General features: G+C 42.0%; 2 protein-coding genes across 4 annotated transcripts in view; one reads left to right on the forward strand and one right to left on the reverse strand.

Annotated features, from left to right (window-relative positions):
- Positions 1-807: 807 nt before the first annotated feature.
- Positions 808-26,117, forward strand: NSG1 (neuronal vesicle trafficking associated 1). 3 transcript variants are annotated; one of them, XM_068943391.1, is made up of 5 exons: positions 847-1,097; positions 1,629-1,779; positions 5,339-5,455; positions 16,908-17,018; positions 22,371-26,117. In XM_068943391.1, exons 2-5 carry the CDS (start codon positions 1,651-1,653, stop codon positions 22,569-22,571), a joined length of 558 nt encoding a protein of 185 aa, XP_068799492.1. In that variant the 5' UTR covers positions 847-1,097; positions 1,629-1,650; the 3' UTR covers positions 22,572-26,117. The 3 variants fall into 3 exon arrangements, with proteins under 3 accessions (XP_068799491.1, XP_068799492.1, XP_068799489.1); XM_068943388.1 differs by lacking the exon at positions 847-1,097 and adding an exon at positions 1,276-1,433; XM_068943390.1 differs by lacking the exon at positions 16,908-17,018 and having other exon boundaries at positions 808-1,097.
- The window catches only part of STX18 (syntaxin 18), a 73,300-nt gene continuing 70,023 nt past the window's right edge, over positions 23,499-26,775 (reverse strand). The window contains exon 11 of the mRNA XM_068943387.1: positions 23,499-25,585. Coding sequence (XP_068799488.1) covers positions 25,490-25,585 — 96 coding nt within the window. The 3' untranslated portion in view covers positions 23,499-25,489. The remainder of the gene's footprint in view (positions 25,586-26,775) is intronic.

The following is a 26,775-nucleotide window of genomic DNA, read 5'->3' on the forward strand; positions in this document are numbered from 1 at the left end:
CTATTAGCCTCGGCTCCAAACCACTGTCCCTTGGCTCTGGCGGCAACCACTTTTGAGGACTGGTAAATTTAAATAAGGGAAATCCCTGAAACTGGACATGGAGAGGGTAGCTGCGTTGCCATTTCTGAGTCAGCCCCAATTCACCCTCCTGATGACCGTTCTCCGGTGCTGGAGCGGGAAAGCCAAGCTCGTCACGCACCAGTTCCTAAGCTCAGCTCCACGGCAGGGTTTGACGTGGCAGGAAGCGCTGGATTTGCGGCGAAGGCCAGCGCCGGCTCCAGGCCGCGCAGCCCGCAGGGCGGGCATCAGCGACGCCGCGCTGGGTCCGGCCGCCCGGGGGGCCACAGGGTGCGCGGGCTGCCTCCGAGGGGCCGGGCGGACAGACGCTGAACGCCAGTCGCTTAAGAAAAGCCACGCGCAGGAGATGGCAAGATGTCCTCTTCATCCTGGGCCGAAGGGCTCTGCCATCCGCCTCCACCTCGAGGTGACGCGAACATCCCGCACTAGTCAATTTTTTTTTCCCCCCTTCCTTTTCCCCTCTGCTTTCCTCCGTTTCACCCACGGAGCACGTCCGTCCTCTCCCTGCGAGTAAAACCGGGCAGAAGAGAAAAAGGAGACGCGCCGAAGGGCAAAGTTACCCGGGCGGAGACCCAGCGCGGGGCTGACGCAGCCGGGGCCCCCGCCGGGGGCCGCGGCGAGGGGCAGCGCGGACCCGGGCTCGCCCACCCGCCCGCCCGCGGCCTCGCCCGGCGCCGGGGGCCGCAGGAGCCGCCGACCGCTCGGGGCGGGGCGGGGCGGGGCGGGGCGGGGGGGCGGCGCGTCCCGTCCCGTCCCGTCCCCCGCCGCCGCCTCCACCTGCTGCCGCTGCGCCAGTCGCCGGCTGAGGGGAGCCGCCCGCCCGTCTCTTCCCGCGGGGCCCCTTTGTGCTGCTCCAGAGCTGCCGGGAGCCAGGCGGCGGCTGCGTCACGGCCGAGGCGCTGCGGCCGCCGACAGTCGCCGAGCCGTCGCCGAGCCGCCCGCCTCCGCCATTTCTGCGCCGGCCGCGGCGGACCGACGCCTCGCCGCCGCCGCCGAGGACGGGCCGGCAGCCGCGGGGGGTGAGTGGCGGAGCCGCCGCCCGGTGCCTCGCCTCGCCCCCCCCCCCCTTCCACTCCGGGACGGGCTGGGCGCCGCGGGGCTGAGTGGCGGAGGCGCCGCGGGGGGCCGTTGCGCTGCTCCTGTGAGGGGAGGCCGCTGGGGCGGGCGGCGGCGGCGGGGGGAGCCGGGGCCGGGCCGAGCAGCGGCGCCCCACGAGGCCGCGCCGAGCGCCATGGCCGGGCGGGCGGGACCGCTCGGTCACGGTACGGGGCCGTGGGTCTGTGTCTTTTAATTTCCCTGTTAACTCGAGCGATACAAGCTCCGGCGGTCGCTCCTGTTCTCCAAAGCCTCGAAAGGTATTCAGGTCACCGGGGTCAACGCGGGATTGTTATTTATTTACTTATTTATTTATTTGTGCCGTAAGGTGTCCGGCCGGGGCCGCTGCGTCCCGAGTCTCTGACACGTCGCTCCGCTTTGCGTGTCTGTGTGTGCGTGTCTGTGTCTCTGTGTGCGCGTGTGTGGGGTGTGCGTGCCTGTGTGTGTGCTCGCAGGAAATCGTGCTCTCCTGGAAGAATGGTGAAACTGGGGAATAATTTCAGCGAGAAGAGCACAAAGCAGCCGCTGCTGGAGGATGGATTTGACACCATCCCCCTGATCACGCCCCTGGATGTCAATCAGCTCCAGTTCCCACCTCCCGATAAGGTAACGGTCGCCTTCAGTTTCCACCCTGGAGAATCACACCCAAATCTCAGGCAAACAACAAAAGAATAGGTTATGTGTAGCAAGCGGCTTAGGGATGTCAAGTAATGCAGGGTATTTTAAAGAGCGGCTAATCCATCTGGGGGAAAATATTGGCAGTTAAGCTAATGAAAATCCAGTAGTAGTGACTTGCATTAAAATGACTTTAGCTTTCATGAAAAAGTAGTGGAAAATGGTAGCAATAAGCATATTTGGATTTCCGTGCTGCTGTATGGAGTATATAAACATACAAATGCAAGCTTCTCAATGCTGTGTTGTCATATCCCTTCTTATTCTGCATCTTTCCTTTCAGTATCTGGAAGGTACTGTATATGCCCTGTGAATTACGTGAATTTTCTCTGTCCTGAAAAACCTCCCCTAATGGGAAAGCGCTGCTTTATCTCTCTGCAAGATGTATGTGCATAGGCAGACTGGCTACTTCCGTATTCCTCCTGTGCTTCAGAGGGACTCCCCCCGCTAGCCCCAGACAAGCTGAAATAGTGAGACGAGAACAGCCTGCTGAGCTTCTTTCTCCTTAACAGTTTATTTGGCCCGAAACCTCCAAATAGGTGATTCAGATGACTTTGGCTGGAAAGGGGACAGCCTGAGGTGCTGCCTGCAGCATGTGTTCTGCATTCCTCCTTACATGGCTTGATTACTGAGGATTTAATGTAGGAAAATGATGTGGTAGCCTGTAAATCTGCTTCTTCCCCTCACAATAAAGGATTTAGTAAATGTAACCATGAGTAACATCCTACTGCATACAGTAGTAGGATATTTCTTTGGATATTCACTTTTCAGGTATGCATCTGGCAGAAAAGCTGTACAATCTTTGGAAAATACAAAAGTGAACTGGGGAGTAGTCAGTAACATCCTTTAAGTGATTTTCATGACTCTTTTCGGCTTGGTGACCTCCAAGAGCTCAATTCTACTTCTAGATAAACTGATAGGTAAAGTTCCTCATAGCTTAAAAAATTCACATATTCTTATGTTGGGGTAAAGAATTCCAGATTGTTAAACTTGCTGTGTACCGTGTTGCTTGTAGGCAGTACAAGTACATTTGTGACCTCCGTTTTAACGCCTTTCAACATTGTTCTGTTTTGCATGTGATGACCAGTTGGCAGGCATAAATACAGTAAGCCATAACAGCTGCTCCAGAGCCTTAGGGCCTGTTTTCTGCCCTCAGTTACGTGAGTGTAAGTCCCATAAGCAGAGGACAAAATTGCACCCTAAGGCTTTAGAACAACTTAAGTCTTACTGCGTCTGATACGGCTGCCAGCTGGTGACTGGACATAGCCGATTACTGAGGACCGACATCCAGAGGCATTTGTTATGTTACTCCACTGTCATGCAGAAGTGTGATCTGTGTGGTCAAAGGTTTAACTTAAGTGGTGCTTCTGTTGCAAAGCCATGAGAATCTGTGCTGCTGTGATTACTCTTAGAGTTCTTTGGTTGACAAAGACTAGAATTGCACAGAACTCCTCCCACCTTCACAAGGTTTGCCTTGAACAAAAGCAAACGTACACCTAGACTGAAAACCTAAAAAGGAGTATTTGATTGGCTTTTCTACTTTTCCCACTGTCCATCTGTTTGTTAGTTTTCCTTTCCTCTACAAACATTGAGGGAAAAATAAAAATATTTACAGGCTTTGTTCTGTGACTGTCTGGTTAGTCACATAAGTGTGTCTTTCTTGGCTGCTGTGGACTAAAACGCAGTAGGGCAATTGATGTGAAAAACAGCAAAAGTAGTAAGTCAGGACTGACACACAAATCAAATTCTGAAGTACAAAGGCACTCCTGTATAATAAATAGGAGTATGTACTTCATATATCCATGCTTATTGTTCACTTACAAGGCTCCAGTATGGCAGTGAAGCATAACTTCAAGAATAGTAGTGACTGTAGCACTAAGAATTTGATAATTTTGACAGCTTCTAAATTAAGTGGATGAATTGATTTAAATTCATTTTTAGGTATGTTGAACAAAAGAAGACATTATATAACCAAGCAGATAGAACTGTATGTTCAGTTCAGTAGCAACTGAATGTGATGCGAGTTGCCTGAGATTATGCAACATAAGGGGGAGGAAGGGAAGGAAAATGTTAAAAACATTCCAAAGATCTTCAGTTTACTCCCATGATGCTGTTGGGCAATCATAAAGTTATATAATTATTACCTTATAATTATAACTGAAAATAGGTTTAGAAACTACTTTTCCTATGACCTGTACATATCTCTGTAATATTTAAAAAGTATCTGATAAGCTTTGTGGCCTAGGCACAATTACAGGTTCAAGCTGTCATTGAAGGGAAATGAGGAGAGGGGAGCCAAGAGCTTTAATTTCAGTACCTGGCTACCTGTAAGTGTCACAGCCCTCATTTCACAGTAACATAATTGCCATTGGTAACAGTGGCACAATAATACCTGATAACGTAAGGTAACTATCGTACCCGATTCTAACAGTTCAAAAGGAATTACGTATTTATTCTTTGGAACATCAGGAAAAAATTGAGTAAACCTAAACAGCACTGTTGATACAATAAAACAACTCCCTATTTTGAGACTGATACTTTGAAAAGGTCCCCAAAACTGGAGAAGACAGAAGTGAGGCAAATAGGCTAGGTACGTGAAAATTTTATACAGCTAGAATGCCTAGGAGAGCACTAGAGATAAAACGGAGGTAATGAATGTTTTAAGGATACAGGAAAGATGCTGAATTTTGTGGCTTGGGGCAATAGCTCATAGCAGGAAATAAACTGAACATAACTCACAGGGGTTTGTGTGTGTTTTGCTGCTTGCACCAAATAATCCAAAAGTTATCTGAGACTTTAAGAACACAGTGTGAAGAGCACTATATTCTAGCACATGTGGAATAGCAGCTAGATGGCTCATTTCACTTCTTTCAAACTCAAAATGGTGCCCTCAAAGAATATTGCTACTGATGATACGTTTCTAAAGGCGCTCTTAAGCAACCATCTGATCCTATTGGTCTCTGGTTTGAAATGGCCTTAAGAGAATTTCTTGAAGCAAGCGGAGGTGGCTGTTCTCGAACTATACAAAGAAGCTGATGTTTCATGATATGTTTAGATTGGAACTAAATAAATGCCTATTTGCTATAGCAGCATCATAACAGAACAGTTGAAAAAACCTGAACATCTGAGAAACGGTGTTGTGTAACAGGTCTTCCTTTAGGTCCATCAAGAATACCCGGAGAGAAAACTTACTGACGATTGCTATTAAAAAGTGGATAGGAAAAATAACTAACAACTTACAGCTTCCATAGAGGAATTACACACAGTGGAAAAATGACCGGTATTGTGTTAGATGCCCTTGTAGGCGGGTAAAAGAAGTAAAAGCATTGGTATGCTTTTAATTGCATAGGGAAATGTTTTCTGAGTAAGTTAGTTAATTCTTGAGTAAATAAGAAGATGGCCCGGTTTCAGGCTAGTCCAGGCTTGGCAAGTGCACTGGAGGATGTGCTAGCAAGGTACTGACAGCTTTCCGTTTGTTTGTTTGTTTTTTAAGGTTGTGGTCAAAACAAAAACAGAATATGAGCCTGACCGCAAGAAAGGAAAATTCCGTGCTCCTAAAATAGCTGAATTTACAATCAGCATCACTGAAGGGGTTTCAGAAAGGTTTAAGGTAAGCAGTGCTCTCTGTAGATGGTAGTGACTCAGTCGTGCTTGTAGAGGGGCTTACAATCAATTGCTCATTGCAGTTAAAAAATGGCTGCAACTAACACAATGGCTGTTGTAGGTATGGCTGAAAATAAGTGAAAAAAATCAATGCTAAAATAGTTCAGTATTTAGCAATGAAAAGCAAACACAAATCCTGCGGTGTTACTGGTTTTAATCCTTCACTGGCTGGTCAATTCAGAAGGCACCTCTATCAGTTTGTGGATTTTGGGACTTTACTGGCAGGTGTGTATGTGGGCTGCGCGCTGTTAGCTCTCGTTATGTGGATAAAACTCCTGTTGGTGTTGAAGGGCAAGAACCACAAGAGTATTTGTTTTCTTTTTGGCTTCTTATTTTTTACTGTAGCCAAACCATTCTCATAAAAGCACTGTCATATTCCATTATGTATTTTTTTACAGTTAAATGTATGACTTGGCAGGCCAGGGATATACACCAGAGCTCTTTGCTATCAATTTTCCTGGTCCCATTGTACCTTATAGCGTGGTGATGACTGTTGCTGGAGGATGGCATTTCAGTAAGAATTAGTGACTCAGATTTACTGCTTAGTGTGTGCACCTTTATTCCCTTGGGAGCCTAACTGATGCAAGGATCGAACTGTCTTTCCTCCTTCTCACTGGAGAATAGGTTTTATTCTTCTACATAAGCAAAGCAAAGCAGGAAAACTTGCACTTCCGATCATGTTTACATACCTATTGGCTTAATAAACGAAGACTATCATTTTCCAGGGCTGTTAATCGGGCACCCTACCCAAGGATGCCAAAGCGTTTTTAAACAGTAGGCAACCACGCTATTCAGTGCACAAGTACAAACAGAGCTGGAAAGCCTACCGTTTAGTCTGAGGAAAAAATACAGGGTTGCAATAAAAATGTGTATTCTCATTACACAGCATGTATGTAACCTTTGTTTGTGTGATGGGAATTTAAGGATGCACCCAAAGATCCTGATTCTGTAGCATGAAGAATAAAACACAGGAGTTGTGCCTGGCCTGTGCTTCTGAAAGCTCTCTAGACCCAAGCTTACCTTCGGAAAGGTATACGCAGCTCTACCTGGGATCAGAGCAGGCAAAATCAACAAAAGAACAAGGTGAAGGCTCAAGGAAGGGCTATATACTCTAGGCCGCGTTTGCAGAGGGACTTTGTGGAGTGTTGCCATGCCAAATGTTTTAAGTGTGGATCACCTGGTAGAGTCTTCAGCCATATAATTAAATCTTTAGGTTCTCTGTAAGCTGTTGGAGGAACCACCTCAAACTGGCTAATAGAAGAGAGTTACCGAGTGTGGCAGGGATTTACTGAGGAAATGAGACCTAGTTCCAATTTGTCCTTCACCCAGTTTGGAGCACGGACGTCCCATCCCTCAGAGAAAATCCTTCAGGGAATTCTGACTCTTGTTTTCTCTTCCTCCTCCTGAAGCCACAGTTCTGGTCCTTGAGAGTAACCCCCTTCCTTTCAGGTGAGGCTTACACCGAACTATGTTGTTGGGTAAGATGCAGACGGACAGCTCGGGACAATCAGGACTTTTGTTTCTCTCTCTTTTGTGCAAGTCCTGGGCAGAGTAAGGAGATCTGAAAATGTTTAGTACATTGCAGGAGAAAAAGGTGAGAAAGTGTTTAATCTGAATATCCTGCTAGGATTTTGGTTCCGAGCAACCGAGCAGAGTCTATACTTGGGTGTTTTGCACTTCTCCGCTAGCAGAAATACAGGGACTAAGGGTCCTCATCGCTATGAGATTAAATTGGAGATGGGGAAAGATCTTTGAGTATCTCAGCTGCATCTGAACATTTTACTTAAGAATATACATCTCTTTGTACATCTGGGTTCTTTCTATCTTTACTGGAAGAGCTGAGCAAAGAACAATAAATAAATATCTTGTCATGCTGTTGTGTAGTCATTTCTAATTTGTATGGCTGAACAGTTAGATGCTAGAGCATTTTTATGTTGCGTTTTCATATACCTTTGGATAGCATACTTAAAACAATGTCTTTTAGATATTGCTTTATGACGATCACTGGGATTAATCTCATACTACAGGGGTTGCTAGGTTTTGCTGCTAGGTAACTACTGCATCAGAGAGAGGTTTCAGTAAGATTTGGTTTCTCTTGGGAATTGCATGATTCACGCTGGTTGTAAGTCTAGGCTTCGAATGGAGGGTGGGGGGGTTGATCAGTTAGTAAAACTGGTTCTGTTAATTGAAAACAATACATTGTTTTCTACAGAACAGTCAGGTCCTAAAAGTGTCCCTTAATTTCTATACAACAGTTTTTGAATTAAACTATGCTGCTTGTAACATTTTAAAAAGCAGGCATGATTGTCATATTCACCGCTCCCAGTAGTAAATATTTCATGAATAATTGATGAAATTTCATAAATATGTAGATGAAATGTACTGATTGTGTGAGGTTTTCTCCTGAGTCCTTATTAATTGTGAACTATCATGTTAACTGCTGCTGTTGATTCTGTGAGAGCAAAAGGATATTTGTTTGAAAATTAAATATTTGCTATAATTATAAAATGCATTATTTAACTGGTGGGATATTGACTTTGGCTTATGTGCATGAAAAAAGCTGTTTTAATGACTTGAATATTCTACATCACTGATGCATAAGCTTGCCACACGACGCAAAATCAAATGTTGCACTAAAAATAGAAAGTCAAATTTACTAACAATTCACATGTGTATTCTAAGATGTAGTTCTTAAATAAGGATAAAGCAGATAGCATTTTTGAGATTCAGCAGTGCAGATCATCTAAAGCTGTGCTTCTTGAGAAATTATTGTATCAAATGAAGCAACTCCAGCATGTGCATATGTCATGTAGATCATTTGGTGTTTTAGCAGCTGGATGAGTAAGAAATTATAACATGTATTCTCTGCATTCAGTCCACATTATGACAGTTATAACAACAGAGCTGAGAATGTTTACAAAGAAAAATGCAAGTATGATTTTTGTGTGTGGAGCCACATTCTGAATTCAGATTAGAATCTGTTTCAAGTATCCCAACAGGTCAGAATGTGAAGACTTCCTGATTCCGAGAACCCTTGATTTAGTTTTATGGCAAGAGTTACACCAAGGAAGGTGTGGTTTTTCACTGAAGATCATGAGATCATGAGAGTTTCACTGAGAACTAGAAGTCTCTTCCCTGTTCTTTGAACAGCGTAGGCTAATGTGGAGAGCTGGTCCTTCACATCTGGGAGGCAACTTTGACTGAGGCACGTTTTTTTCTGCTGTAAACTGTCCGCTATGCAGAACAGTGCAACCTGGCTGGAAATGCCATTTCAAGAGAGACTTACAAATCGGGAGATAGGAGGAAGTTATTGCAGGAGAAAATTGGTGGTATCACTTAGCCAAGGCCAAACCTCTGGCTCCATCGACGGAGCAGCGTTTTTACAAACTCCGGTTGCATTCTGGTGGGATGTCTGTTCAGGCTCCCATTGAATCGGGCTACAACCGTCAGTTGCACACAAGCACACCAATTTCAGAAACAGTTTGTTGTACCAAAGCAGGAAATTGGTGTTTTTGTTTTTTATTTTTATTTTTGAAAACCTGAATAAAGAACGTTCAGTAGTATTTTGAAAGCAAATATATCTGTGTCCCAGTAAATTTCAAGCAGGCAAAAAAGTTTAAATAAACTGAAATTGTGGTATACCTTAAGTCGTGTGGCCCTATACAAGGGCACATCAGTTCTTCAGGTTTTATCCTTGACATCTATGCACACATGTAACTGCGGAGCCAAAGCTTGAAGCTTTCCTGTGCTAAGACCGTATGGTGCAAACCATGTACTAACAAGTAGCAAGCAGTCACTTAAATGTGTGCGTGAAGTCATAGAGAGGACTAGAGACATTCTTTTAAAATCAGTTTTACTCCTTTATTTTAAAAGGTGGAAAAATGTATTTAAATATTCCATTATTGCCCAGTCTTAAAGGGACATCCTTTAAAACATGTTTATCTGCTTTTCTCAGTAATACTGATGATTCCTATTGTTGCAAAAATAATCAGAGAAGAAGGAAAATGTTTCTCTCTTGGTTTGTGTGTGATTACTTTGGATAGCACTTTGCTTCCAATTTAAGTCTGTTAAATGCATGAGATAAGTCAGCGAGCTCCTGTACGGGACAGCACTTCCTTAAGTAATTCCATGTCTGTCACTTAGTGCTGCTGGAAGAACGGCAGGTACTTACTGCCATGAGTAGTTCTGTTTTCTTCAGCAGAACTACGCACAGGATTAAAGTTACTCACAAGTGTAAGTGTTTGGCAAGCTTTAGGTTTTGGATTTTTCCTGTGTTACTTAAGCAGAAAAAATAAAGGGAAACTAAACAGAGATTTTCTTGTTATTTCCTATTTTTAAAGCAATAGATGTAAGTAAGGGCACTGCAGGGTAACTGTCTTTATTGCTCTTTTTAAATCCTTTTTTCTTTAATTCTTTTTTAAATTTTTATATTCCTTTTTTTATTGTTTTTAAAAATCTAATTCCTAGATATGACTGACAGTTTCCTGTTAAATTCCTGACTAAAAGGAGTTTGTTTACAGTTGGAGCTGAGAGATTTAAGTAAAATGGGTGCCTAACAGCAACTCCCCTGGTCTCAGTCAAGTGTCCTGTGCCTTTGGATTAACTAGAAATCCTTTTCTTGGAGCAGGGCCACAGATTCCAGTGGCACAGAAGATGGTTTGGGTCTCTCCAGATGTAAACAGCCTTACATAGCTTTTCCTCAGATGTAGTAACCTTATAGAGCCTCTCTCCTGGCCTTACTAATCCTTTCTAGAGTTTGTATGAGAAAGTAACAAGGTTCACACTTCAGGGCTGTAAGTTTCTCGGGGTGCTTCCTCTGACCTCTGTAGCTCTAACCTCTGTATTACATGGTGCAGCATGATAGAAGGAGATGATGCGGGCGCTCTGTGCCATGAATAGTTGTGTCAAGCCATGAAGCTCGTCTCTCAAGGCCACTGCCTTGTTACCTGTCTTCTGGCAATAGCTCCCTCAGGTTTCTCTAATCAGCTCTCTTGCAGGCAGGCAGGCTCTGTTGCCTTGCACTGTCGCTTTTAGGATGTATTTGATCTGCACTTTGGGATGCTTCTTCTCATTTTCAGTTACTGACCTTCATGGATCTACCTTTTTTGTTACTACCCTCAGTCATCTCCAGGCAAGCTCCTAAGCCAGTGCTATCTTCCTCTTTGTCATCTCTGTTTGAGAAGGACAGTCTTTCGATTTTTCTTGCTTTTTTTGTTATAGTCTACGCCAAGACTCTTATCCTCTTTGAGCAGCAAGGTTTGGTGGGAACGTCCTGACAAAGAAGTTGAGTTTCATAGTTAGATGCCAGTCGTATAGCTAAACATGGTATGTGATGTTAGAAATGCCCTTCTGAAAGGAGGCACCTAGCTGTCTTTGGGGCCACCGGTAATATTGTGTATATTCCCTTAGAAGTTTAACCAGGTTGTTCTATATAATTGGGGCTGCTGTGTAAATGAATATGGGTCAAATCTTGCATATGGACACGTGAACACTGCTTTTTTTTTCTTTCGTGTTGTCATTTTCTTAAAGCTGAATCTTCTTTATTATCCCTTACCTGTATTGTTTCAGGCTTGTCTTGCATATAAACTTTCAGGGGCAGGCCTAGGTAAGAGCAAACAAGAAAATTATTTTGGAGAAGAATAAACGTTAGGGAAAGCGGACAGCTGATTTCACTATTCTGTAACATGCTAGCAGAGGGCATTGTGCAGTCGGGAGATGCAGGATTTCAGCGGAGAGGTCGAATTGAGGTCATGGCCGTTTGCAAGGAAGTCAATGTGATGTTTTACAAATTTTAGTCTGTGGGATGTAGCCAGACTCAATCTATTGTAATTACAGTCTGCCTGCCTAAAATTCTGTAGTTTAAATTGGATAGCAATAATCTTAATTTCCTGTCCTAAATGGTTGTGCAGAGTTGCTGTATTTCATCTGAGAGGGCTTTGCAATTTCACTGGTGAGCAAAGCATAAATTGGTTGTAAATCATTTCAGATGAAAGGTGCTCTATAAATATGTCTTCGCTCTTTTTATTTAGCACCAAGTGTGTGCTAGTGCTTTACAGACAAATCAGAAACAAAAGGTGCGTTCCCAAGAGGCTACGATTGAAATAGATAATGCACAGATGTAAAATAGAGATGAGATATGACCAAGTGCCAGTGATTGAGCAGTGAAGATTAGTGCATGTCTGTCTTGTTAGTTCCTCTTTAGTTCCAATTCTCATAGCAATATGAATGCTCCTGGGTGGATTTGTACGCTTTCTGAAAAGTCCATAATGGGAAGAAAAGCTTGAAAGACAGCAGTGCGAAAAGTACAGAGTGGGTTAATGAAAGAATTTCAGGCAAGAAGAGGAGGCATGAAGAGAAGCATGGAGGTGATGGCACAGGGAAAAACGGGTGGCAGCAAGGCTTTAGTGGAACAATGAAAAAAAGGCAAAGTGAAAAGAGATGGGGCTAAGAGGAGCAAACGAAACAGAATTATGCATGGCCTTAAAACGAGGCCTATAATTTGCTCAGAAAGAGGCAGGAGCCAGGAAAGGATTTGAAGAGAAGCAGGCATAGTTGGTGCCTTTGATGAATTTTGCTGTAGCATTCTTGCTCGATTAAAATGGGGCAAGATAAATGTTAGCCAAGTGAGGAAGGAGAGTGCAGTAGCCAAGCAGAGAAGAGAATAGAGCTTGCAGTGTTTTGCAGCTGCAGCAAAGTAGGATGGACTGATCAGGAAGATCTCATAGCAAATCTCGATGGTAAGGCCTTATCACCAGCCATTCACTTGTTAGTGTAGTTGTCAGATCTGGTGAGTTTAATTTGTTTGGCTAAATGCTTACAGAGTCTGAAGATAGGTTTGCCGTGGGTACACTTAGTTCATTCATTAGTCATCTCCCATTTCGATTACTGTAATGGCTTCTGGCTAGACACTGTCCTTCTTCTGCTCTTCACTTACCATCTATTCAGAAATCTGCCACATGCATAATATCTTGTCGTCTCTTCTGTTCACTTAGTTCTGCTGCCAGATCTCCTTAAAACTAACTTTAAAGGATGCCCTGAAGATAAAACCAAAACCAGACTGTAGCTCTCTAGTTAAAAGGTTTGATAGTGCTATCTTGCAGTTATTTCATAAAATGTATTTTAAAAGATAGTCACTCATGTGGTGTGACATCCCACTTTGGTGTTCTGTGGGATGTATACGGCAGTGCATTATCATAGGAACTTTATTTGAAGTTCTCTTCCCACTGTGTGGGGGTCCTGCGCTTGGCCAGCTGGCTGCCACAAGGAGGAGAGATTCAAGGTTTCCTTGTGGGGAGAGAGGTGTGGTGCTTGCACATGAATTGCATCCTCTCCTACCTTGAACGAGGACAAGTTGGTGCCATGGCCCCTGTAAGAAGAAGAAGAAAACTTTCCCTTGGCTTTTACAGAGCATACAAAATTGCTATGGAAGAAAGCAATAAAATGTCAGCTTTGGTAGGGCTTGCAGAGCAGCTTGTCACCTTCCCTCTTCCTTTGCTTTGATTTGTGAAGGGCAGCTCGCAGGAGGGAGCTCAAAGGCGAGGCAGAGAGGTGGGGTTGTGCTGCGTTACTGGCAGGTGCTGACTGGCTTGGGTTCAGAAGTGGACCTGGGATCTGCCAGTTGTGGACCGTCAGTGGTAGGTTATTGTGAAAGTGAGGGGAAATGATTGTTAGAAGGAAGAGAAGGATTTTCAGCTTATAGGGGAGAGGAGAATTGGATTAATAATGGGATCATCTTGGAATCTACTTTCCATCTGTGTCATCTGTAGGTGCAGCCCTCCTTTCCTTGCATACAGGTTTGTATCCTGAAGGATGGTAAGAGAATGGAGCTCCTGTCCTGTTAGGAAGGAGACAAGAGCTTACTTGATTAGGGATTTGCAAATGGAGTGTGATTACAAATTACTGGAGATAGTAAGAGTAAAAATTTACATGTTAATACCAAAACTAATAAGATTAGGTAATTCAATAAGTAAGTGTGAGAGAGAATGATTATCTGAGAGCCAGGAGCCCTGAGAGCTCTTCCCAGTGGCTTACTGTGTGACAATGGAAGGACCATGTTAGATGTGACTTGTAAGAGCATTGAGAACTCACAGCTCCGACTAGGTCACTGAAACAGGTAAATGTTCTGTGTCTCAGCAAGTCAGCTCTGAGGCTGTGACTCTGCAGCATGCCAAACTCCAGTGCACGACACTGGGCTTTTGAGCTCTTTCAGAAAGTATAATTACTTTCCAAAACAGTTTCAGAGTCTTGGAGAGAGTGACTGCGCGATGATTGTGCAGTTATAAATACCTGCGTGTTGTCTAATCCTGAGTTTCAGCCGCAAAACAGCTCGTCAGCTTTACAGTGTGTTCCTGAGGCCTCAGCTGCACATCAGAAGGGTCATGACTGGGAAATAATTTTGTAATTTTACTAGTCCCTGTCAGTAGGATGGGTAGGGAATATATTTAAAATGCTTTGAGATTTGTGAATATTTTTCAAAATATTTTAAGAGGAGACAAATGTGAGCTGAACACATTTGCTCATTGCTCTGCTTGGTCGCAGTGTCCAACATCATAGACCAGTGTTCTGAGAGAAAGCTGACTTTCTTCAAGACTGTGCAGAATATATCTTGGAGAGCACAGGAAACCTTGGCGATAATCCTGTCGGGTCATCTTCTTTCCTCTTCCCATTTTCTTGTCTGTCTTTTTCTTCTTTGCCCTTTTTCTAATGGGAAGAAAGATGACTGCCAGAGTGGACAGAAGAGGGTGACATATACTTAGAGCCAGTGGGTTGCAGGAGTTGGGAAGTTAATGACCCAAAGGTTGCAACTTGGACTGGGCCACGTGTGCGTTGTGCAGCTGCTTGGCTGGGTGAGGATTACTCCCTCTTTCTCCTCCCCCCCCCCCCCCCGGTCCCTTATCACCCCACGTTGCCCAGCTCAACAAGGGTAGAAGGCCTTGGGCCCGTGGCCTCACAGGCACTGCAGCACCACCAAAGGCAGGCGCGTTTCGGGTCCCTTGGCTTAGTTGGAGATTCTGGCGTTGTGTGGGACTTACAGATACCAGCAAGGCATTAAGAGAGATGGAACGAGGAGTCCAGGGTGGGAACTTCAGTGTTAGGGGAGAAAGGTCAGTTTTGTTAGAGCCTGCAGTACAAGGAGGATTCTTGGGGGAGAACAGAGAATGAAGTTTGTTACCCTTATGGGGAGGGGAAGACACATGAAGATGGGCAAAGTTTGGGCCAAGCCAGGGAGTGAGGGCCCCTGAATGTGTGGGTGGGTGGGATGGCTGAGGACAGATGGGAAGGGAGTGCAAACAACAGCAGAAGAAAAAAAGGATAGACCTGCTCAAAAGTCATGAGAAGGGCTTCGCTCGGGGGTGGCTGGGGCAGGAGTGGGGAATGACCAGGAAGGAAAACCCGTCTGCTCTCCTGGATTCATGCATGACATACTAAGACATCAGGTGAGCTGAAGATACAAAGTTGGCAATGCAGAGTGAGCTATCCACGTTAACCTTTGCCTATGGAAATGAGTAATAAATTTGGGGAAAGACTAATTGGATTTGAAAATTGATGTCAGTATGAGGTTTTCAGAGTGTGATTAAAAATGTGATTTTTTTTTTTTTTAAATCTGATGACTATTCTGGGAAACTGAAGATATTGCTTTTAACTAGAAAGGTCCTTTGCTCCATGTCTCATTTAGATTGGCACAGTTACATTACCGTTTACATTTCTTCTGCTAAGTTACTTTCTATCTGTGGTCCTCCTTGCCCTCTCTTCTGCCCCTCCCTTTTTTGCTTATTTTCTGTTGATCAAAAATCCTTGTAAAATCCTTGGCTTCTGCAGCAGACTGTGCTCCCCAACCTAGTTTTCACTGGGAAGCTTAGCATGTACTGCTATCTGCCCATGGTGAAGTTGGTTGGCTTCCCAGCATGAGAAGTCTGTGAAAGTTCATCTCAGTCTTTCAGTATCAGTACTAGTCGCACAGCCTCATGCAGAGTTTGCAGTGTTACAAATCCTGTTAGTTCTGAGGTTTATCATAACAGTAGTGTGAGGTTTTTCTCCCCTAAGAGGCAAAGCTCCAGTTTTTTTTTCTTGCTTCCTAACTAGATTATTTTTGTTGGCGTCATTGACCCTGAAATGTCTCAAGTTCTCTTTCAGGAGGTGTATGTACCTGGCTCACCCATATTCCTTTTAAAATATAGATCATATTGTACTTTGTTTTAATTTATTAATCATACAATTATGTTTGTTTCTGTTTATTACTGTTTTTTTATGCTGGATCAGATGCTAGCTTCTTTCTAACTTCCTCCAAAAAGCTCAGCCACTCTTACTCTGTGGTGGTCTTGCAGTCTTTGGGAGCTACTCATTCGTGTTTCAGGAGAAGTTTTTGAAAAATGAAAGTGCACATCTGGGATATTCTCCCAGTTAATGAATGCTATTTGCTCAGCTCACACCTTCCTCAAAAAAAGAGGTCTGATTAGGGAGCTTTGCAGTGTGACTGCTAGGCCAAAAGTTTGTGCTTTTTCCGGGCAATGGGAGAGGTAATACTAGAGGTAATTTTGCCTCCTGTATTGCTTAAAAGGCTGCCCAGTCTCCAGTTGCTCAGAGTTTAATCCTGGGAAGGTTGGCCTGATACTGAAGCTAATTTCAGTTTGAACTTAATGAGACTCTGCTTGAACGTGAATTCAGGACCAGAGAGGTACTCACTGAAGGACGTGGGGAAAGTCAGTGCCGGGCAGTGCAGTCTGTAAGCTTCTCTGTGAGCGCTGTAGGGAGAAGTTGTACCTGGACTTTCAACAGCTTCTGTTGAGTGCTTTGATGCGTTCCCTTATGGATCTGGCAGCAAACTATTCCTGTGCAGTCTCTGCGTGGTGGTGAAGTCCTGGTTCAGCCTATAAATTCAGGAGCACTGGGCATCCAAGCATACAGACCACTGGTGTTACTATCCATATGTAACGGGTGTAACAAGCACTTCTCCTAACAAGCGGGGGCAGACATTACTTTCTCCTTGCCCTGCTAGTCACCTTTATTATTTGGAAGACACCTGTGTTAATTTATCATCATCTGACTCCATTCTTGGCCAGGCACAGGGTAAACAAACGTGCTTATCCAGTGGCAGCTGACATAAACTAGACTCGCGTTTACATCATCCAAGTACTGAAAAAGCAGCAGACCCAAACCACCTCGATGTGTCCTTGTGGCCTCATGTGTGCACTGAACAGAACTGCAACCAAAAAAGCCTTGCGGTGCAGAAGCACTAATGTGCCACTTTTCTCATCTCCTTGAATAATTAAGTAGCCATTTTTATTCTTTGCTTGATTTTACTGGTAGGCGCATTCATAAGTGACCTCTGCCACCTGCAGTAACAAACAGCAGTTCATTAAGTAGTGCGTTCCTAACATGAGTGTGTTTTGTCTTTACAGATAACTGTGCTGGTCCTTTTTGCCCTTGCATTCTTAACGTGTGTTGTATTTCTGGTAGTCTACAAGGTTTACAAGTATGATCATACCTGTCCAGAAGGATTTGTTTTCAAGGTAAATTGCATGCACATTCTAGAAAAACAAGAGTATGTAATATTGTGTGTGCTCTTTTCTGCATAACCTTGATTAAGTCACGCTGCATTGCATACAAATATGTGGTTGTTTCATAGGTTAATGTGCTTCCTGCTGTGTTTTTCTGCTTAATTTGTAAAGGAGCTTGTGACTCTCACGCTATTTTCATAATGTTTACCTTTATTTTTGTTAATGCAGTAAACAACAAAAGTATAGCAACAGTCCTAACGCCAGTGTCCTTCAAACCAACTTCACCTGCAGCTGTTTGAGCAAAGCCCGTATTTATCAGGCCATACATTTGGACGTTGCATGTTCCTCCAAATTCATACGTTGTAAGAAAGAACAGAATGCTAAATCTGAAACCTAGAGCAAAGCAAATGGCTCTGAAATATGTATCACAGAAACAGGAAAGTACTCATTCCACTAAGAATAGCAGAGTTAAATAAGGGCTGTAGAAAGAACTTCATGCTCTAGAAGAGTGATCTCCAGGCCCTACTGCCACAGGACAAAAATGATGCCAAAAAAGAGAAAACATATATTTATTTGGAAAAAAACACTTCTGCTGACTGAAAGAGATACTGGGGCTCACATCGTTCTTACAAGATGGTAGTGCTGGCTCTTCAGCTATGACCTGGCTGAAAGTTCTCTCAGCTGTAAATTCAGCAAGGTTGAATATGGCTGTAATTAGATAAGAAAAGTAGTGTTGATGAAGGCATTCTTCCCTCTAGTTATTTTAAGAATATATAGTCACGTAATGAATCAATGCATACCTAGTATGATTTTTCAGAATGATTTCTGTAGGAACGGGTGCCTCAGTACTCCTGAAAAACCTGTGCGGAACCTTTTGTGCCTGTCACTCTCGGCACATGAATACTTCAAAAGAATCCTGTCAAAGTTATAATCGGTGATGCTGTACTAGATTAATTTAGCTCCAAGCATTTTTAGGATACTGCGATTCAAGAGACAAAAAAATGGTTAAAACATTTGGTTGGAACTCAGGAGATTCAGCTTTTGGTTCTGCTGTTATTTTTTTGTCATCTCAGACAAGCTGTGAAACCTCTCTGTGCTCATGTCTCATGGGATCATAGCCTTTCTTCCTAAGCTTTCTCTTGGCTGCAATCACTTTGGAACATGGGCTGTATGTTCCTACAGTGCATATGTTGATGTGATCCTGACTTGATGAGAATGGCCAGTTAAGTGTTCCTGTCGTAATTCTAGTAACAGTCTGCTGCTTCTGTGTCTTCTCCTATCATGTCCCCTTCCGTTGAATTGCAGCCTCCTGTTTTCTCTTGCTTTTTCCTTTTGGCATCACAAATGTTTAAGGGCATGGCAGTTTCTTAGTTGTATTTCAGGTGTACTGCTGACAGAATTTAACTGGGTTTCTCTTAGGATCCTGTGCTTCAAACAGAAGTCAGGCAAGATGTCCCATAGCTTATGCCTTGTTTTTAAGGAGCAGCACATACACAGTAGTGTGTTACTGAGCGTTACTCTTCCAGTGATGGGTTTTGTGGAGGCAGTTTCCTTGGTGACCGATGGCATAATGCTATGAGTCAGTGTCTTTAGTCATTTAAATCTGAGTTGTACAGGATAAGCATGTTAGCAAGCCACAAGGCCTGAAACTAGCAATGCTGACATGAATTTGTGTTCGGTGCGCATACCCGTTTTTGGCAGTTCTTAATATGTCATGGCACAGATGCCCCAAGAGAGCTTAAGAAGTTCATGCCGATTGTGATGACCTTGTGACCGACGCCTCTGTGGACAGGCTGCGTGCTTCAGGTGACCTCAGCAACGTACTCTGGCCTGCATGTCCCCAGGCTTTGGACGCTGATGTGATCTGCCTGTTAAGGGCAAAGGTGTCCTGCCTCAGGAAGTATGGTGCCATGAAAATCTCTGCATAAAGCCTGAGCTACCGTGTCTGTGAGTCAAACTCACTCCCCCCTGCTTTGATGCTCTCAGTACGCAGAGCGGTTCCAGAGGTTTCACTGTTTTCAACCTTTTTGCTGTCCTGTGCTTCCAGGGCTTTAAAAGGTGCTCATTTTCCTTTGTATAGAAATCTTAAAACTGCTGGAGCTTTAAATTGCAGTCCACACTAATTTGTGCTTGCTGAAGCTTTTTGACACAGACAGACATGCTGCTGTTGTGATAAATGAATTCTAGCTCTTGATTTGCTGTTGCGTATCCCTCCTCTGAAGCATTCTTTACTGGCTGTTCCAGAGACTCGCTGGAGTTTATCCCCAAAGACCTGAGTCTGCTCATATACCTGAGAAATTTCTCCAGGGCTTTCAGTATGCTCCATACTATATCTGTGAGGCCCTACCTTGCATGGCCAAGGCATCTGCCTCTTGCAAACTCATAACCAGCAAACCAATCTATTAAGTTTGGAATTATTGACCCAGCAAAGTTAATAGAACAGAAGATACTATTTTAAAGTGAAACGTTGATACCACTGGGGTCTTCATGCCAAGGGAACTGAAGGAGCCATGTTAACGCAGCCAAGCATGGACCAGCAACTGGGATTTTATCAGGCATTAAAGGCCTTAACTCGTAACTAATTTCTGAAATAGAACGGCTTTGGAAGAAACACGACTGCCAACTCTAGCATCCGTTTTCTCCTCCTGCCTTTCCTTATTACTTCTCTATTGGTTCTGGGAACCACGAAAATAAATAAAAAGGATAGAGAGAAATGTTCTGCATAAGCTGACAGTCCTGGGCAAGCTGCAGGGTGAGGCTCAGCATCAGTTCCCATAGCTCTGTAACTGCAGAGTGCCGCTTTGCTTGCCTTAACCTGCAGCTCAACGAAGGGGGCTGTCCTTGGGCAGTATACAAAGAACTACTAATGAAAGGGCAGTTTTGCCCATCTTTTCTAGAAACAGAAAATCCTGGGAGCAGAAATACATCAGAGATGCCATCTTGACTGTACGTTCCTTAGGCCCTTCTGTGGCTGTAACAAAATAACATTGCTGGGTCATCTTGCCTGTGACAAAGCAAAGCGCTTCTATGATCAATTAAGGATTCTGTGGGTTTTTTTTGGACTGGTGGTAATCTTGGCTTGTCTTCAGTACTAATAATTATATTCCATGTGCTTAAATTTCCCTGGTGGATTTAATTAGATCAGTGGCTTGTGTTCCTTCCTCCATTTTAAACATTCAGAGTTGTGACTGCATCCCCTAACTGGGTGAAATAATCACTGCAAAGATGTCTGTGTTTAAATACTTCTTCGTTACTGTATCATGTCTGAGATAGTGTCAGTTAACCCAGCATGGTGACATGGTTGATGCATGTGAACAGACATAACCAAATAGCTCTAATCCAGAATTGTCCATCTGGGGTTTTTTTAATCTAGGTCTTGCGTATGTGTGGCTGACAAGTCAGTGAAGGGACCTCCGTAACATAGTGCGCTGAATAGGCATAAGCCTGCTTAGGTGGGGCGATACCCTGTCTTTTAGTTTTAGTTCATACAAAACTTTGAGGCAAGATTTGCCCTGGCTACTAAATTATAGTAGCAAGGGCCAGTGATAACACAAATAATTTGAACCTTGTTGGATGTGGTAACTTTGAACTTCGAACACTGTCATGAGTCCAGTACACCTGTAAGCTTCTATCACACAAGCAGGTTAGAAGTGATGAGCTGTTAAGTCAGTGGGAGGACTGTTAGTCCTATGACAGAGATTCTTCCTTTAACAGACAAATCTGCCATAAAATTGTATTCATGGGGCAGGTTCATAAAACTACATATAGGCCTATTGTTTTGGCATTTCTTGCCTTTTTCTTTCATACCACTTGATGCTTTCTTCACCCTAAAACTTTTAGGATGCAGAATTTACTTTTGGACAAGATCATCTGCTGGATCTTCCCCCCCACCCCCCAACCATTTTGTTCTGCATTTTATGATTTAAACTGTTTGAAACAGTTGTTACTGATGCTAATTTATGCATTTTTTTTTTTTTTGACTAAGGCAAGGTTCAACCCTAAACTAAATGTGGACATGTTTGAAATAGTATCTGATCAGTAAAACCATTTAAAATTTTTGAATGTACTTTTGTGCTCAGAAATTTCCAATGCAAAGTTTTGTTTGCCAAACTCTGAGACCAGGAACCGTTAACAGTTGCTTTGTGCTGTAATATGACAAACTGCAGAGGGTAGTCTTCTAGTGCTGGGAGTAGGAAGATCTAACAGCCTATTATTTCTTTTAAAAACAGTTGTGTTTGGGTTAGACGTGATTAAACTTACTTACTCTTTCCTTGAGCTGATCTACGTGCTGCAGTTACTTGCAGCTTAGATCTTAGAGGGTCAATTCCATTGCCTAAATGACAGCCCCAGCGCGCTGAGGTAGGTGGCAGGACTGCCTGGACTGGCAGATATGATGGAGAACCTGACTCCTAGCAGAGCAAAACCTAGAGGATTGGCAGGATACATCTAAATAATTTTTTCCTTCAGTGCAGCCAGCTGCTTCATAGGCTTTTACTGCATCATCACTAGATTGCTTTCTGAAAGCTCCCTACAGACTAATGCAGCATGTGTACACGTTCACTTTGATTTTTAAAAGGGCAGTAATGTTGTGATCCTACTTACTACTTGACCATCTAAATCAGGTATTTGATTTTCAAAGGCTTGGAGCATCCAGCAATTCCAATGCAGTGCTCTTAAACCTCTGGGAAATTAAATGACATAGTCACATTTAAAGATGGATTTTTAAAAGCCTGTTGTTAGCTATGCCTTTCTGAAAATGAAGAGCCAAGTATTTTTTATGTACACGCTTGCACGTAAGGTGGGCCACCATGATGTTTTCACTTTGTGCCTTGTTTACTATGCTATAAAGCTGTTCATACCTTGGCACCAATATATTTGTATTAATTTCTGCCACAGAGACTGAAAACAACTGATTAAAGTGCCTGAAGCTAATCTAATGATAGAAATCAGGCATGTGTAACTGTAGATCAGACAGCTGGAACGAACTATCTATGGTGAGTAGAGAGGGAAAAGGAGGAGAAAGCAGCAAAACATGGCTGCAAGCAGAGCTTGAATACTTTATTTTTAAAAGTAATTTTGGGCATGCGTGTTTCTTGTATGTATGTTAATTATTCTAGAATACAGGCCCAGATTGGTTTTCCTGGCAAAGGCATGAATAGTCTAAGGCCTGCAGAGAAGAACATTTTGAACACAGTAGACCTACACTGTAGTAATTGCTGTACGTTGCATCTTGACTCATACAAAGGGAATGCTAGCTTAGACTAACAGGAAAAAAATCGACCCCCCTCCCCATCCATTGTGTTTGGAACCCTATCTGTATTCTGAGTGAGTGATGGATTTTTTTTTTTTTTTTAAACTCCCCAGAATAATCAGTGCATTCCAGCTGGATTGGAAAACTACTACTCTGAACAAGACTCCAGTGCTCGAGGGAAATTTTACACAGTCATAAACCACTACAATCTGGCCAAACAAACCATCACGCGATCAGTGTCTCCATGGATGACAGTACTGTCAGAAGAGAAACTGTCTGAGCAGGAGACTGAAGCTGCTGAGAAATCAGCGTAATTACGATAAGCTAATTATTAACAATATGTCATTTGAAGGTAACTAAGGGACTTTAAGGAACTTTTAATTATAATTATGATAATTTAGAGGTTGCTCATGTTTATGGTGCAATTGCTTCTGTTTGCTGATACTGCTTTGCAAAAAAACAAACAAAAACTTGCTGCAGACCATTCATGGGCATAAAACAAGGTGCATATCAGCATTGCTTTAGAGCTTTGACACCATTTTCAATGTTAAAGAAATCCAATGTTAGATATGGTCTTGCAATTTATTGGATGCTGACAGATTTCGTCATGGAATTTTCAGGACTTGAAACTTAGATAAATCATGTGTTCTGTTGTCTGAACTGACACTTTATTTATTAAATTTTTTTTGTATTGTTGGTCATTTTGCAAACTGAAACACCACAGCCATAACTAGAGTGATCTCTTGTTTAGCTAAGAGCTATATTTATATTATTTGATTTTTTTGCTCAAGCAAGAATGATGATCAACAGTGATATCAAGGGCATAATGATTGGTATGGAGAAAGAAAAAAAAAAAGGTCAGGTAGCATTTTTCTTACGTTTCGTTACTGTTGTTGATTTGTAAGTGATAATGAAGTTCTCTGCAACAACGCATGCTCAATGTTTTATTATTGCTGTCAACAGAATTTAACTGCATTTCCACTGTGGCTTTAGCATCTTGCTAAGGATGTGCACTGAAACACGAACTAGATACGACACTATGGAAAAACACAAGCATTTTTAGTGATGGATGTTGAGGATAGTGTAAGAAAAAAAAATTAAGGATGTTCTAATGAGAAATGACATGTTTTAATCATATTAAGAGGCAGAAAGCCTATTCACAATAGATGTAGTCCACTACGTAATTTGTTGGATATGACAGATGGAGTAACGTCTAAATTTGCTCTTTTACGACATTAATGTTTTCCCTTTTATATACTATGAATAGCTTTGAGTTATATGTATGGTTTGCAGTTTGCTACTTTTTTTAAAAACACAGAGCATCATCACATGTGAAACAGGAGCATACCAGATAACACAGCTTGCTGGTTTAAAGCTACATGTGAAAAACTGAGTGAAGAAGTGTAACTGTCTATGTATATGGTTTGGGAGGGGAAAAGATGTAGAAGAGCATAGTAGTGTGGAGTCACGTTTAAAGTTCCATTGTAATTGCAAACTCTTCATCTATTCTTATTCATCATGTTTTCATTTTTATTATAAATCTTAAATATATATATTACAAAAGAAATCAGCTTATTAATTTTTCAGTTAAAACAAGTGTGAAACATTTTAGGTAACCAGGTCACCTTTTTTGTTCATGTTACTTGAATGTGATATTTCTGGTGGACATGTCAAAAGTTGCATAGTTTTTTATAGAGACTATACAAAAAATGAAGGAAAAAACCCATCAGTCTCAAGATAGGTAGTAGAACAAACATGGTCACAGTTCCACTTTTTTTTTCCTCCAGTAGAGTTGTGTTATTAACAACCTTTCTTACCAATACAGAAAAAATAACCATTATTCCTTAATTCTTGAGGTTTGATAGGAAGTGTGCATTACGCAGTAATATCTGTAAAAGGCTTTTTATTATGTCATTACATTAAATGAAATACATAAAAAGCAATAAATTATGTGCCAAATTGTTCTTTGCATTTAAATTTCAAGCTTATGTTAAAATGTTCAAAACAGACCATGTTTGCATTTTCTAGTAGGCAAATACTTTATTGAATGTAATTAAGTCACATGTAACTTTTGACATTTTCACTCTGTACAGAACAAAGAATAAGGATGATACTGGCTGTGGCATATAACATATAGATGCATACATGTCAGAAGAGAGAGAGAGACAGTGAAACAAATGGTTCATATCAACATATTTACAGAGGCCATTCAGATCTTACAAGAGCGAAAGATTACCTTAAATAGAAGCAATTCGTGATATATTTATCTCCACCCCTTAAGTTTAAGGCAATAAAAACAACTTGCATTACTTTATTACATAAAGTTAATACAGGTGAGAAACAATCAGACAGCTTATTATAACATTATAAAGTTCAGCATTTTTAATGCTTACTGTTATCTAGCTGACATCTCACTGCTTTCCATTCTTGAACTCAGCAGCAGTTTTTCCTCTGCTTTCCACAGGCCACAGTTTGATTTTTTTATATAGAGTTGATTTAGAGGTTTTTTCATTTAACAAATTGCTCCCACTGTTAGTACTTCAAAGAGTTTGGCTTTAATATTGTCTATTCTTTGGCTTTGTTCCAACACCTCAGAACATCTGTTTTATTTACACAATCTTTTTTGTATTATCCCTTTGTACCTAGAAGTAAAGTGTGTTAGTGGGTGGTTTTGTTTTGCTTTAAAATCAGCAAACTTCTTGATCTCTGACTAAAGTAGTTTTCAAAGATTAGAAGTAGAGGTCATACATGTGCAAAATGATGATGTAGTGCCGTGATATGACTGCAAGTTCTGGGCCAGTGGTCTGTTACTGTTTTGCACAGTAAGAATTTTCTCTTGGTCTGGTCTGCACACCAGGAGGTGGACTTCAAATATCACAGACCTGTGAGCAACTTTTTGACAACGTGACACTTTTTTTTTTTTTTTCCTCCTGTCAGCTATGCTACAGCTTATAAGCTTTCTTACCAGATGACTGAAAGGGTTCTATGTTCTTTGCAGGATTAAGTTAAGTTTGGCTTTCAATTTGATAAAGGACTAACTTACGCAAAATAAATGCTGTCAGCTCTCCCTGCATTAATGGCTATATACAAATACTTATTTGTTGGAAAATACTCCATCACAGCAGTATGAAAAAAAGGCATAAAGTATGCAGGTAGGCCTATCCCACTCCACAGAGAAAATGTCAGAAGTTTTAAAAACAAAGCATGTAGGTAGATATTATTATGTTTTTAATTAGTTATCGTACCAGTCCAGGAAAAGCAAGGAAAAGGAACACATCACAAGAAAGAAGAGGATCCATACTCTAAATCCAGCATTGTTTTTGATTGCCTGTGAGAAAAAGGGGATCTCCATTACCATTTCCAATAAAGGTACGATAAATATTTCAACAATGGCAACCCTAGAAAACTGTTAGCAGCTTCAGCCTTTCCTATCACAAGGGAAAAGACAAAACTTGCCATTAATTATAGCAAATATTTTTCTAGGATTCTTCTCCTCCCCAAAATTGACATTTGCGAATAGTAGGGAACTTATTTTACACTTTCTACAGATTGATACACGTAATAGAATTTTTCATGTGATGCAAACATTAATATGAGTGAAAGGTTTTGTATTTAGTGCCGTTCTCTGTTGGTTCTCAGTGTGTTTTAGAAAACGGAGTTCTACCTACAAATGTAGGAAGTGAAACAAAAATAAGTAAATTCATGACACGTGAATATATATGAACAGTGAACAACCACAGTGTTCCACTATGAACAGTGGAACAACCAGCTGACAGCTTTATGCCCTCAAAGCATCACATGTAAAGTGCTTAAGAACCATGCTTTAAAAGCATGGTAACTCTACGCTAAATATCTGAGTTGTTAAAAAAATAAAATCCCAACCATGTGTCATGATACCATACCTTGGACAGATACTGAAAAAAATACTGCAGGTCTTTCTTTTCTACTCTACTGTAACAAGCGTGGAAAAAGTTTACAAATAGAAATTACCTTTTAAATACGTAAGTTATGCTTGCTAATGTATGTTAATGCACTTAAAAGGACCTGACTTTCAGAAGGGCAAGCAGTGGACAACTCACCCTTGAATTATATATTCTGTGTGCTTTTAGGGAAGAGAGAGAGGGGGAAAAAAAAAAAAAAGAAAGAGCATCAAGCCCTTTATTCAGAATCCTAATTTAGGACCTTTTTTGTTACTGAAACTTCAGTTGCTGAAAGAAAACAGAATCTCATTCTAATAAATAAGACAATTTGGACAGGTTTGTTTACTAGGAACGTATGAGATGCATGCAGCATTGTGAAGAAGCTCTTTGATAATGCTTAACATTTAACTTCAGTTCCAACAGTTTCAGCATTATCTTTTAATCTTCGTTTGCAGGTTCCATGTGTTTTAAAACAATACTTTACAGGTGCTTAAGTGCAGGGCAGGTGACTTTCACGTTCAAAAAAATAAGTGAAGCTAAGGCGACTTCTGCAGATAGATATAGCTATTCAGATCATGACTAGCGAAACAAGCAGTGC

Source organism: Struthio camelus, chromosome 4, assembly GCF_040807025.1.
Source record: "Struthio camelus isolate bStrCam1 chromosome 4, bStrCam1.hap1, whole genome shotgun sequence".
NCBI lineage: Eukaryota > Metazoa > Chordata > Aves > Struthioniformes > Struthionidae > Struthio > Struthio camelus.

Excerpts from the sequence above, each read along its gene's own strand:
- NSG1 (XM_068943391.1), top strand. The coding sequence starts at position 1,651 with ATGGTGAAACTGGGGAATAATTTCAGCGAGAAGAGCACAAAGCAGCCG. Across the intron at positions 5,456-16,907 it reads GGGTTTCAGAAAGGTTTAAG|ATAACTGTGCTGGTCCTTTT; the intron begins GTAAGCAGTGCT and ends TTGTCTTTACAG. Across the intron at positions 17,019-22,370 it reads CAGAAGGATTTGTTTTCAAG|AATAATCAGTGCATTCCAGC; the intron begins GTAAATTGCATG and ends TAAACTCCCCAG.